Source organism: Mytilus edulis, chromosome 1, assembly GCF_963676685.1.
Source record: "Mytilus edulis chromosome 1, xbMytEdul2.2, whole genome shotgun sequence".
Lineage (NCBI taxonomy): Eukaryota > Metazoa > Mollusca > Bivalvia > Mytilida > Mytilidae > Mytilus > Mytilus edulis.
This window is the reverse complement of record NC_092344.1, coordinates 98,448,497-98,463,712: the sequence shown is the minus strand read 5'-3', so window position 1 is coordinate 98,463,712 and position 15,216 is coordinate 98,448,497. Positions and strand designations below refer to the sequence as shown.

General features: G+C 33.4%; 1 protein-coding gene across 1 annotated transcript; it reads left to right on the top strand.

Moving 5' to 3' along the window:
• The first annotated feature begins 565 nt into the window (after positions 1-565).
• Positions 566-13,751, top strand: LOC139496862 (plasma alpha-L-fucosidase-like). Its single transcript, XM_071285121.1, has 8 exons — positions 566-1,292; positions 3,555-3,661; positions 4,937-5,064; positions 7,535-7,665; positions 10,362-10,459; positions 11,289-11,421; positions 12,668-12,838; positions 13,324-13,751. Exons 1-8 carry the CDS (start codon positions 880-882, stop codon positions 13,580-13,582), a joined length of 1,440 nt encoding a protein of 479 aa, XP_071141222.1. The 5' UTR covers positions 566-879; the 3' UTR covers positions 13,583-13,751.
• The last annotated feature ends 1,465 nt before the right edge of the window (positions 13,752-15,216 follow it).

The following is a 15,216-nucleotide window of genomic DNA, read 5'->3' as shown; positions in this document are numbered from 1 at the left end:
TAAATGAACAAAAAGTTTGTATCTCTGGTGTTGGGTTATTAATCGTTGGTCTATGTGCTAAATATCTTGAGTTCGAATACCAGCATAGACACTGGATTTTTATGACCCATTATGTTTTCTGGTCTGTGCGTCCGTCCATTCGTTCGTTCGTTTGTGTGCCTGTCCCGCTTCAGGTTAAAGTTTTTGGTAGAGGTAGTTTTTGATGAAGTTGAAGTCGAATCAACTTGAAACTTAGTAAACATGTTCCCTATTATATGATCTTTGTAATGCCAAATTAGAGGTTTTATTCCATTTCCACGGTCCACTGAGCATAGAAAATGATAGTGCGGATGGGGCATCCGTGTACTTGGGACACATTCTTGTTTCTACATAAATTTTGATAGTCTTTTCCGTATAAATAATTTTAAGTTTTATTGTGGATTTGCATGCAAAACAAAGAAACCCAAGCTGGGGTGATCCGGCTCAGACCACCCCTTGTAGAACAAAGGAGCTGGGATGTAAGCTGCTTAAATAATCATCTCAACTTGCAAAATTATGCACTAAAATTTCTGATTAGTGTTTCTTCATCAATCAACAGGACATATTTCAAAATCAAACTTTTAAAACGTCTTTTGATCAAACTAACTTACGAACAAACTAACTATAGAAAGGTAATTTCTTCGCACACATCTAAATATAAAATGTATTTTAAAGTTAAATATCGGTTACGGATTAATAGTTTTATTCTCTACCTTGACAAGTTGGTTATACCTGAGTTATTTTCAGTATCATAGTGAAGCTTGCGTGTTTTTCCAATTATTTCCCTTTTATTTATATCGATATTTTGTAATAACAAACATGTAAAGTTAAGAATAGTGTGGCATATACTATTGTTGGAAAATGCTGAACATCAAAGACTTTAATATCCTACCGTGGATATTGATATTGTTATGTCCATACACAGTTGAACTAACCAGTCAAGACCAGCATATAGTGGAGGAATTTAACATCGTAAAACAATGGAACAAACTCTATCCTCCAAACTGGGAAGCTTTAGACAAAAGGCCTTTACCAGTTTGGTATGACAGTGCTAAAATAGGAATTTTTGTTGTTTGGGGTGTCTACTCTGTTCCTAGTGTGTATGACGAATGGTTTTGGTGTTTCTGGAAGGAAAAGAAGATCCCAAAATATGTAGAGTTCATGAAGAAAAACTACAGACCAGGTTTCACATACCCAGACTTTGCCCCTATGTTAACAGCTGAGTTTTTAGATACGGATGAATGGGCATCACTCTTTAAATCCTCCGGTGCTGAGTAAGTAGATATACAATTTTATCAAGCCGGATAATGTGAAACTTCTGTTTTCATATGGAAAAAACATTACTTACAATGACTCGCTATTCGTTATTTTGCGAATTAGGTCCATATTTGATTTGCATGTAAAAAAATATTTCACTCCTTTAAACTGTTAAAGACAATATAATGTCTTTGGGTGAAGACCCCTCGAAAAAATACGTTTGCAACAATTGCTACCGCTTATGTCTCTATGGTTGTTACTGGCAACCTGTAAAGTCATAAAATATTGATGTTTCTTCTATATTTGGACTGCATATATGTGTGTTTAAAAATCGAATAACCCTCTGAAACTAACTAAAATATTAAATAAACATTTGAATGGTATCGTGTATCAATAAAGGCGGAAGGAAAATAATTTTAAATGTTATATCTAAATTGATTTGTGTCTTGGGTAAGATTTTATATGATCAATGGTGACCAGTTTTTTTCGAGCCTGCGACTTTTGACTCAGATAGCTCGACATAGGGATCGTGATCCGGCGGTGGCGGCGGCGGCAGCTATTAATTAAAAGCTTTATATTTTAGAAGTTGGAAGACCTGGATGCTTCATACTTTGTATATGGATGCCTCATGTTACGAAGTTTCCGTCAGTCGCATGTCCAATGTCCTTGGCCTCATTTTCATGGTTTAGTGACTACTTGAAAAAATACTTAAGATTTTTTGTAATGTTAAATTCTCTTGTTATAAGTAATAGGATAACTATATTTCGTATGTGCGTACCTTTCAAGGTCCTCATGCAAGTCAGACAGTTTTCATTTGACCTCGACCTCATTTTATGGTTCAGTGAACAAGGTTAAGTTTTGGTGGCCAAGTCCTTATCTCAGATAGTATAAGCAATAGCTCTTGTATATTCGGTGTATGGGAGGACTGTAAGGTGAATATGTCCAACTGGCAGCTGTCATCTGACCTTGATCTCATTTTCATGGTTCAGTGGTAAAAGTTTTTGAGTTTTGCTTTTTTTTTAATACTATATTTGGTGTATGGAAATAATTTATGATCTGTATGTCAGTCGCGCAGGTTTTTTTTTATATTTGTTGTATGGAAGAATGGTTAGCTGTACATGCCTGTCTGGCATGGTTCATCTGACCTTGACCTCATTTTCATGGTTCATTGGCCAATGTTTAGTTTTTGTCGAGCCTGCAACTTTTGTTGCAGAAAGCTCGACATAGGGATAGTGATCCGGCGGTGGCGGCGGCTACGGCGGCGGTGTTAGCTAACTTCTTAAAAGGTTTATATTTTAGAAGGTGAAAGACCTGGATGCTTCATACTTTGTATATAGATGCCTCATGTTACGAAGTTTCCGTCAGTCACATGTCCAATGTCCTTGACCTCATTTTCATGGTTCAGTGACCACTTGAAAAAAAAGTTCAGAATTTTTGTAATGTTGAATTCTCTCTTATTATAAGTAATAGGATAACTATATTTGGTATATGTGTACCTTGCAAGGTCCTCATGCCCGTCAGACAGTTTTCACTTGACCTCGACCTCATTTCATGGATCAGTGAACAAGGTTAAGTTTTGGTGGTCAAGTCCATATCTCAGATACTATAAGCAATAGGGCTTGTATATTTGGTGTATGGAAGGACTGGAAGGTGTACATGTCCAACTGGCAGGTGTCATCTGACCTTGACCTCATTTTCATGGTTCAGTGGTTATAGTTAAGTTTTTGTGTTTTGGTCTGTTTTTCTCATACTTTATGCAATAGGTCTACTATATTTGTTGTATGGAATGATTGTAAGGTGTACATGTCTAGCGGGCAGATGTCATCTGACCTTGACCTCATTTTTATGGTTCATTGGTCTTTGTTTAGCTATCTTGGTTAATGTTAAGTTTATGTGACAGTTGTAATAAAGCTTTATACTTAGGACTATCAACATAATATCAATGATTAGTAAAGAAGGCGAGACATTTCAGTGTGTGCACTCTTGTTTTGGTTAATGTTAAGTTTATGTGACAGTTGTAATTAAGTTTTATATTTAGGACTATCAACATAATATCAATGATTAGTAAAGAAGGCGAGACATTTCAGCGTGTGCACTCTTGTTTGTAGACAAATTAAGAGAAAAATTCTTGCGTCATTATACTTTAGTTGGTCATTACTGAATTATGTCTACATAAAGACCTTTTGTGGAAAATACTTTCATGTTATGCCTATAGTTTATATAGACTTTTGTAATACAGATATATAGTTATAAACGATATTTTGTGTTTGTATTTGCAGGTATGTGGTATTTACGACTAAACATCATGAAGGTTTTACAATGTGGCCTTCTAACCACTCGTTTAACTGGAATTCTATGGCAGTCGGTCCAAAAAGGGATATCGTAGGTACGTTAGTTTATGATTTACAAAAAAAAAAACTTGCATATGACAAAAAGTATTTTAAATAAGCGAGAAATGACCAATTGTTTTTTTTTAATTCAATATTTTTTAATTTTTTTTCTGTTCATAAAATTATAGGCCGTTAAAGTAAAATTAATTGATTTGAATGTTCTCAAGAATAGTTTACACCCTTGACGCAGGTAATATGGAACATGACTATCATTGAAATATAAACTGTATATCATTATACACCATTATCTTTCATTTTTTGGAATTAAAATATCGAAACAAAATATTAAAATATATAGATAATTTAATACACATACTTATAGATTTTTTGTTTGGCTTTGAAGATTGAAACAAACTGCGTCAAGTTTTTATACTTCTTTTAGTATCTTATACCAAGAAACGGACCGTTGGTTTTCCCGTTTGAATGGTTTTTACATGTTGGGGCCCTTTATAGCTTGTTATTCGATGTGAACCAAGGCTCCGTGTTGAAGGCTGTACCTTGACCTATAATTGTTTACTTTTATAAATTGTTATTTGGACGGAGAGTTGTCTCATTGGCACTCATACCACATCTTCCTATACCTATTTGCTATTCTTTACGATACAAACATATATAACAGTACCTCTTATTAATAAATCTTTTGAACAAAACAAATCTAAGGAAAAAATGAAATCAAACACCTTTTGTTCCTTTAATGCGAATTTAATTTTGGTTCATATTGCCAAATAGTTATCAAAGGTACCAGGATTATAATTTAATACGCCAGACGCGCGTTTTGTCTGAGACTCATCAGTGACGGCTCAGATAAAAATAGTTATAAAGCCAAACAAGTACAAAGTTAAAGAGCAATGAGGACCCGAAATTCCAAAAAGTTGTGCCAAATACGGCTAAGGTAATCTATTCCTGGGATAAGAAAATCCTTAGTTTTTCGAGAAAATTTATAGTTTTGTCAACAGGAAATTTATTAAAATGACCATATAATTGATATTCATGTCAACACCGAAGTGCTGACTAGGAAATTTATTAAAATGACCATATAATTGATATTCATGTCAACACCGAAGTGCTGACTTCTGCCTGGACTGGTGAGAGCCTCGGGGACGAAACGTTCACTAGCAGTGACATCGACCCAGTGGTGTAAATAGTTATCAAAGCGTTCTGAATATACACCGTGAGGTACCAGGATTAAAATTTTAAACACCAGACCCGCAAAGCGTGAATATAAGACATTTCTATGCTTTGATGTTTAAAAGTATCGTATACTTTTTTAGGAGAACTTGTTACATCACTACGTAAAAAAGACCTCAGAGTTGGACTTTACCATTCTTTGTTTGAATGGTTCAATCCACTGTTTCTGCAGGATAAGGCAAATAATTTTACGACGCAAGAATTTGTCACAGTAAGTAAACTATCCTTTTATATTCATGTTCATCTCATTTCGATTGCGATCACATTTTGGTTTTAAAATTATATATATACATAGATAAAACATTGAGTGTTTTAATGGAATTGTTTCAAATGTATGGACGTAATGTTACGCAATGTATCTTACATTAATTTGTAGGATCCTTTACTATAGATAATTTAGCTGATCTGTAATAAAAACATCTCCATGCCTTATATATGTTCCATACCGTATGAGTATTTGGACCGTACGCGTACGGTCTGGACCGTTTGCGTACTTTTTCAAAATACTCATACGGTCGTACCGTACGCGTACGGTCTGACTATTATTAAAAAGTTGGTCAAGTTTATTAGATACAAATGCATATAGCAGATCAACATAACTTAACTATCTCATTAATATAAAAAAGTTCAATTGTATTTCAAACTAAAACTTTATATTCTAACTTGTTTTTAATTCACGCTAATTAAATATGCTAATCTCTTGTATTAAGCATGTCGATCAGTAGTACATTAATTGTATTATGAACGCTGAAATTGAAGATATCGGAAGTAAACATATATACAATTAAACAAATACCTAATTTCAATAGTTCGTTTGTTCATTTTATCTATCTAATTGTAACAAATTATCAATAACAATTTGTAAAACTGAAAATAAAGATTGTTTCAATTTAACCCATATGATCAAATAACATGTATTGTCAGATCGTACTGGACCGTACGCGTATGGTCGGACCGTATGAGTATACGTATACGGTCCGGACCGTACGCGTACGGTCCAAATACTCATATGGTCTGGAACATATATATATCATGTACTGTAGTACGACGCTAGATTAAAACTGACGTGGAAAGGTAACACACGGCCACCGAATGCTTCATTTTGAAGCCCTGGTGGTCGTGTGGTCCAGCGGAACGGCTACAGTGCAGGCGATTTGGTGTCACGATATCTCAGTAGCATGGGTTCGAATCCCGGCGAGGGAAGAACAAAAAATTTGCGAAAGCAAATTTATACAGATCTAACATTGTTGGGTTGATATTAAGAAGAGTTGTATATATATATCTATATATAAACGAGTCTTAATTGAAAACTACGTTCAAACCTTTGATTGCGTTGGATAAAAACCGCAATTTTTATACGTGTGCATGTAAATAGAGAATATCATATGGCTTTTTCAATATCGCATCCGTATCAACCCGAGACACCAATATAATCCCAAGAGCTCAAGCCATATTATATACACTTTATTATATATACATATACCTCAAGTAGATGTTTTTATGTAACATGACGTCATACAGATTATAGGTTTGACATGACGTTTTACAGATTAGGGATTTGAAAGCCTTTGCAACAGTGACTGCAATCGATGACGTGACGTCATACAGATTAAAGGTGTGATAAAGCTTTTGCAACCGTGCTGATATCGATATCATCACGGGTGGCTGATACAGCACGCTTGCCAATGATTGTATTACACATACAATTTATCTGTATTTACTACTAAGTATATAATAAAACAAATTTCGTTGTAGACGGGTCTAAAAACAGCACAAACAATATTTTCCAAAAGACTAAAAAAGTGAAAAAGTATATTTAAGCAAAACGCATTTTGACTAACAGGTCGAACAACTGATGTTCTTTAACCCTTCTGACTGCCATTGGCGATTGCCAAATAAAATTGATCACAAGATGTAACAAAATGGATCTTAATATAAATTTAATACTAAATAGATAAACATTAACTTGTGGCCACGATGTTATGCCACAAACATACGGTGTCAATATTTTTTTAGTACACCAGATCCGGATTTCGACAATAAATGTCTCTTCAGTGATGTTAGGGATCGAAACGGTATTTGGAAGGCCTTATAAAAAGTACCCTCATTTTTAGAAAAAGTACCCTCATTTTTTAGATAGACTCTTGAATTTTAAGAGTCAGTATAGGATGAACGGATCATATAAACATATATATGTATTTACACCAACTGGCTTTCAAATGGTTAGGTTTGAGAGTTCCCGATAATCGTAAATCCAGACAAGCTCTTCGGACGCACAAAGTTCAAAATGCTTTACTAGTATTTAAATTCACGACTGGCAATGAATTGAAATTTGTCAACAAAAAACACGATGCACACCTTCGTCACCATGAAAGCATTATACGAGCACTGTCAATCGTTGACATAAATATTCCCCATATGTTTATAGCTGTGTGCAAATATACATGTAGGAGTAAAAACAATAACCATCTATAAAAATTCTGTTATATAACAATAGAAAATGTTAACGGTAATTTATTACTAGGTACATGACATATTTTATTTTGACAAAAATAGATTTTTGTTATCAATTCGTTTGGTGTGTTTCCGCTTTTGATTTTGCTATTTGATAAGCGACTTTTCTTTTTAAATTTTCCTTGGAGTATTTTTGTGATTTTACTTTTTATTTCCTCAATTTTTAGACTAAAACTATGCCTGAACTTTATGAGTTAGTTAATAATTACAAACCTGATCTAATATGGTCTGATGGAAGTCCAGCGCCGTCCTCATATTGGAATTCTACAGAATTTTTGGCTTGGTTGTATAACTACAGGTACATGTATATTTACAGATAAGCGTTTTAAACACCACAGATTTTTCAAGTGATAATTGCATTTTCATGCAGTTGCCACTTATAAGAGGTGATTGAAGCAACACAGAGTATTAATTCCAAAGACTATTGTAATTTACAACGAAAATTTAATTTTTGAATTGGTCAATTCATAACATACAGTGATATATTATAATAATCTTCGAATTTCTACTTGTTTGATTAACAGATTTCGCTCCAGGAGAACTTAAGTCCAACCCTTAGCTTTTGGTGGGGTTTGCATTGCTTATGCTACAGTTTTCTTATAAGCCATTAATTAACTTTAAAAAGACTTATTCTAAAATGTTACTAATGTACACTGTAATAGCATTAGATTGATATGTTTATATTTATAAACTTGGCCTTTTATGCCCCATTTATGGGCATTATGTTTCCAGGGTTAATTAATAGGAAGTTGTTGTAAACAATTACTAGTATAGGCAACCGTGTTGCTCTTACAATGAAAGAAAAACCATACCGTACGTATAGTTGAGTATAAAAGGCCACGGCATGAAAAATATGACACAATCCAAACGAGAAAACTAACGACCTAATTTATAAATAAAACAATTTACGAAAACAAATATGACAGACATGAACTACAACTACTATACTACGGACTAATGACTTGTAAATGGCATATTCAGAATAAGAGTAGGTTAAACTTATTGGTGAGCGCTCAATCCTTCCCTAACCTGATACAGATGTAATACAGCATAACAGAACAAACTATGGAAATCAGTTGCAACTGGCTTATAATTAACTCAACAGGACAGTACAAGATATAATAACAATGATAACAAAAACAGTAGAAAAACGCCACGAAATAGAATGAAATTCATAACAGTGTAGCTATGGCCATTCATTGACTGGGGAAAATTAGGTGAACGTTCGTCTGTAATGCCCACTGCTCACGACGTACTTATCATAGAAATTTAAACTGTGAGGTCACCAAAGATTTTAAACGCCTAAATAAAATAATTAAAAATACTAATCAGGAATAACCTTTGTAATTTGAAAATAAATAAAAATGGCCTTCAACACGGAGTCTTGGCTCACACCGAACAGCAAGCTATAAAGGTTGAATACTTACAAATTCTTTACTTGATTTTTTGTTATGGTTTGACCATCAATTTTCCTAATATGATATCGCACGTTCTTTCAGATTATTTTTTTTACTTAATTGGCTTTAAAAGTTACAATGCATGATGTCGTCTGTTTATGTAGTTCATATGTGTTTTTCGTTTCTCGTTTGTTTTCCCGTTTGAATGGTTTTACACTAGTAGTTTTGGGGCCCTCTTTAACTTGCTGTTCGGTGTGAGCCAAGGCTCCGTGTTGCAGGTCGTACCTTGACCTATAATGGTTTACTTTTATGAATTATTACTTGGGAGGAGAGTTGTCTCATTGGCACTCATACCACATCTTCCTATATCTATCTATATTTATACATTTTTTTTTTCAACAAACGAATACATCACAAGAATATAAGTTTTGTAAGAAACGTGAGAAATTGTGTTGGACTTGAAGATAAGGCAAAGTGACAAATATCTGAAAGAATGAATCGTTTTATGGTATTAAACAAAGAAATCAAATGATTTTTTAATTATCCAGAACTCTTCACAAACAAAACCCACATGTATACGCATTGAATAAATAGTAGGCAATTCTTAAATGATCACACCGTAGAAGTAGTTGTGCTCTTAATCAATTAGATATTTTGTGAATTAACCCCATCAACTTAATAGTTTTTTTTACAATGGATAAACCATTTTTTTTTTATTATTATTAAATAATATCATCTCTGAACATTATTATTCTTATAAATGACACGGTTGTATGTGATGATTATAATAAATATTTAAAACAAATTCCTTTCAAGCTTTGTAAAAAGAAAGTTTCATTTTATGTATCGGAATGTGTAACAAGTGAATATTTCAATCCCCACTGGAAGGCCTCTGACAGACTGGGTGAGCATAAAATCATAGCCGTTGACAAACAAGTTACAACCTACAAACGTTTTACTGTCGACCACACTGTTATTCAATTAATTCTAAGAGCATTCACAGTTAAGGGATTTACCCAAGCTAGTTCAAAGCCAATTACAACTAATGAATAAATCATACTCTCTCAAACTAAAATGTCACTCAGAACATATCCATCGGGTTTAGTTTACAGACGCCATAAACAGCATGAGACACTCATGACATTGTACAATGCCAAAATAAACACTATCTGCAGGATGGAGAAAACATATACTTATATAGCAATATATATCAAGTTATGTTTTAATTTTTCAAATATAAAATTGATGTACATTATTTGACTGCTTTTTTCTTTATATTCCTTTCTAATTAGAATATCTATTTCTGTCTTCTTTCCCGACTGAATTTAACCACAGAAAGCCCTGCATTACCGACAGCATTCAAAGCTTAAGTCTGGTTACAGTCAGAATAATGTGTTTGGATAGAGTGACATGTCCCAATGCTGAGCGTTACCCTATATGCTAACGATTTACCATGTCGATATATCACAATGCCGGATTATATTATGCAATAATATCAACTATTTATATTAGTTTCCACTAAAAATGACTAAGTAGTTTTTCTCTAATACTTATACAACTGTCTATTAACCAATCATTTCTTTTTTTCCATTTAAAGTCCAGTTAGAGATGAAATTGTTACTAACGACAGGTGGGGTACGGATACAATGTGTAAACATGGCGGTTTTCTGACCTGTTCAGATAGGTTTAATCCAGGTAGTATATTTAACAGGCAGGAATCGTTACGACACAAAACAATGAGTCCTCAAGATTATGTTCTGTTAAAACAGAAAGTTAACCATGAATCTAATACAGAAAGTGAAAGCTTTGGAATACTAGTAGATGAAGTTGTTATCCTGTTCAACTCTGTGAGCTTTCATATTTAATGATTGAGTGTTAAAAGTGTAGTGGGCCGAATCAGTCAATCGAATGGTTTACCCTTGTTTCACTTTCAATGTTTACACCCATTTCCCTTTAATAACTGAACACGCCTAATTTGTGCGTAATCCATCTCTAGATAAGTGGTAAGACTGAAGGTGACATGAATACGGATTGAATTTGTCTTATTATTCACTTGCAAGTGAAAAATTCATCATCGATATTTGTTATCTTATTTTGACAAAATTGAACCAAACTGGCTGCTCAAAGCGAATTATTATTTCACTATTTCACTTTCGTTAATGGCTGAACCAAAAATATCATATCTTATTATTTTAATTGTTTTAGCTAATGTCACATTTAGATATACTTGTCAAATGATTTGATTTGTTTTATTACAATGTAAATCAATAGAAGTTAAGTCAATTTGAAGCAGCTTTTTCTTTCACTTCAATAAACCAATCAAAGATCAATACTGAAACATCATATGACTATGATACACCTTTCTGTCTGGTGTTTTATCATAAAGATATCAATGAGAAAGATTTGTTGAATTCCTTCAAGTAACGTTATGACAAGTAGTTATATTTCGAAGCAGTACACCAATAAGACAATACCAAGTAGGCAAATCAATAAAAGAAGTATGAATTTAAATGTTTTAATATAGGAAAACTTCAGAAAAAGAAGTGGGAGAATGCCATGACCATTGATAAAGTGTCTTGGGGATTTCGAAGGAATGCAAAGTTAGACGAATTCCTCACTATAGAAGAACTCATTGCTTCCATTGTTTCAACCATAAGGTGTGTATGTTTTCAATAAAAAGTTGTTCTTATCATAATAGCTGCTATTGAAATAAATTTCCAAGAGTTCATCAATGTTCTTGGTCCAACTTAAAAAGATATAGATTCTTAAGCTTTATTTTCTTATTTGCACAATATCAAATAGTCAGGACTATTTTCAAATAAGGAACATAGTTGAATAGATCAAACATTTTAATAAAACCTGATTTTTTTATTAAAAATATCGCTTCTTTTCAACATAAATCGAAACAAAAATTTATTTGCTCGCATTGATTACACTTTTGTTTGTTTTAGTTGTGGTGGCAATATCTTAATTAATGTAGCTCCATCATACGAATTGAGTACACTTTTGTTTGTTTTAGTTGTGGTGGCAATATCTTAATTAATGTAGCTCCATCATACGAGTTGAGTACACTTTTGTTTGTTTTAGTTGTGGTGGCAATATCTTAATTAATGTAGCTCCATCATACGAATTGAGTACACTTTTGTTTGTTTTAGTTGTGGTGGCAATATCTTAATTAATGTAGCTCCATCATACGAATTGAGTACACTTTTGTTTGTTTTAGTTGTGGTGGCAACATCTTAATTAATGAAGCTCCATCATACGAATTGAGTACACTTTTGTTTGTTTTAGTTGTGGTGGCAATATCTTAATTAATGTAGCTCCATCATACGAATTGAGTACACTTTTGTTTGTTTTAGTTGTGGTGGCAATATCTTAATTAATGTAGCTCCATCATACGAATTGAGTACACTTTTGTTTGTTTTAGTTGTGGTGGCAATATCTTAGTTAATGTAGCTCCATCATACGAATTGAGTACACTTTTGTTTGTTTTAGTTGTGGTGGCAACATCTTAATTAATGAAGCTCCATCATACGAATTGAGTACACTTTTGTTTGTTTTAGTTGTGGTGGCAATATCTTAATTAATGAAGCTCCATCATACGAATTGAGTACACTTTTGTTTGTTTTAGTTGTGGTGGCAATATCTTAATTAATGTAGCTCCATCATACGAATTGAGTACACTTTTGTTTGTTTTAGTTGTGGTGGCAATATCTTAATTAATGTAGCTCCATCATACGAATTGAGTACACTTTTGTTTGTTTTAGTTGTGGTGGCAATATCTTAGTTAATGTAGCTCCATCATACGAATTGAGTACACTTTTGTTTGTTTTAGTTGTGGTGGCAACATCTTAATTAATGAAGCTCCATCATACGAATTGAGTACACTTTTGTTTGTTTTAGTTGTGGTGGCAATATCTTAATTAATGTAGCTCCATCATACGATGGTACTATACAGCCACTGTTCCAAGAAAGATTGAAACAAATGGGTAGTTGGCTGCAGGTCAATTCTGAGGCCATACACGGATCACACCCATGGACACATCAAAATGATACCTTCACTCCTCGAATTTGGTAAGTTATATTTATCAAAACAATGTATTTGTAGATTTGGGAAAAAGGAATTTCTTCATTACCAATGAAATCATCTTTTTATTTTAAGGATACATGATATGTCGGTTTCGGAGTTTTCCGAAATTGTTATATACATAAATGTATTAAGGATCCATGTAGGAACATTATTCTGTTAAGTACTTAGACATTAGGGCCTAATGCATAATTTAGGCAAGACAAGAGTCAATGTCTGAAAGAAACATAAGATGTCTAATTGCATGCAAGACACTTAAATATTCACTGTCACAAATAAACCCTCTTATTTCAAACTGATTCCTTGAGTGAAACATATATAGGAAGTTGTCGTTTAATTATAAAACACCTTTTCATATCAAAGTAATAACATGTGGTATGATTACCAATGATGCAGCTATCCAATAGAGACCAACTGATATGATTGTTATATTATTCATGTATATTTAACAGCGTCATTGTATTATTAACAGGTATACTGAACAGCAAATTAAGACCAACAAAGCCGTTTATGCTATAACTCTAAATTGGCCAGACAAATATTTATATCTCCAGTCTCCAATTCCTGTCCAAGGCCAGACATTTGTATATTTCCTCGGAACAGAAGGTCAACTTGAGTGGACATCCCCGCCACAAGGAGGAATCAATATAACTCTTCCGTATATACCGTATAACAAAATGCCATGTCATTGGGCATGGGTCTTTAGATTAGAAGGTTTGCAAAACGCTTGATAGTTTACTTTTGTTTGAATAATAATGTATGTTGGTTTGAATGTTCGACCAACTGTTTCATACTTAACTAATAGATGTAAAGACTGTTTGATATTGTATGTTCCACTAACGAATATATGTTTACCATGTCAGCTATTGCTTTTCAAATTAAAGAATAGTTTTTCTAGTAGCTTCAATTATTACATGTAGGCAATGCTTTTAACTCTCAAATATTTTAAATGAATGCAAACAAAAACAGATTTCCAATAATACAAACAAACAAAATATGTCATTAGATAAGAGCAACACAAACTATTCCACTGTACACACTCTTGAGATCTCTGTAACTGTTCTCGGGTCTATTTCTGGATTATTCAGTATGTCATATTTTCTTTTGTTTATTGTTTTGTTATAAATCAGACCGTTAGATTTTTCGTTTAAATTTCTTCACATTTTGTCATATTACGGGTTTTCAAAGCTGACTTTACGGCATGGGGCAGTGAGCTTTGTTCGTTGCCAGCCTATAGTTGTTTAAAACTACGTCATTTTGGGCCCATAATGGATAGTTGTCTCATCGGAAATCATATCAATAATCCTTATTGTATACCATTATATGTAAGAAGTGACTAACAAATATAACTTATACGGAAGACAAACCTGCGTTTTCTTTACTTTAAAATATATATACGTTTTTCCTTAGCCCAAATATTCCAATGTTTACCCAAAGTACAGATTAAAGTAGTCACAAAAGCCCAAGAAAATAGATACATTTTTAAGTTTGTTTATTGAAATTCTAAAAATGTTTCGTTTTTGATATCCTTTACCATTGTCCACAAAGTCAATCTCGACATATATATACATTTTTGCCATTGATCAAAGATTGGCAACTTTTGAATTTTAGGAACATGAACGCTCCGAATAATGAGTCGCCGCACAGTATTACCGTACTGTGATTAAAAAATAAATTATAATAAAATTTTATATATGATTGGCATTCGTATATTCATTATCGCAAAAAAGGATTAATAATGTTATTCTACAATTTAGTACCGTACAACGGTGACGTGTTTACTAGTTATTCATTCCCCGCCATCCAATAAACATAACAATGGGAACGGAACACCAGCTGGTTGAACAGCTAACTGGAAATTTTCTACCCTTTACAATATCAATCACGTAACACACTTTAACTTATTACAATAGTAAGATATGAGTGAAACTTTAAAGGAAGACAAAAGATACCAAAGATATCAAACTTACAAGTAAAAACAAACAGGCAACGCCATGAAAAACAAACCCTGACGAAACGTCAAACAACAGTTCACAAAAGTAAATATAGAAAACTACAAAGACTGAGCACAATTTGGAAGTGATCACAGGTGCTATGAAAGAGCAAGCAGCTCCGTTCCTACTGCACATTTAGAACTCGTCCTGTTGCTAATGTCGAGTCGTTGTGGTAATTTGTAAAACAGATCTTCCATACTTGGGATTGCGTTAGTAAAATTAACGAGCGGATGATTCAACTGCACCACTTGAAACTCTTTAATAGCTTCCTTGCAACTCTGGGATATCGTATCAACTGTGAAACGTACTCCATATGCAGGTGCTGCTGGAATGTCTTTACATGGAAATGGAAAGTTCAGATTTGTGGAAGC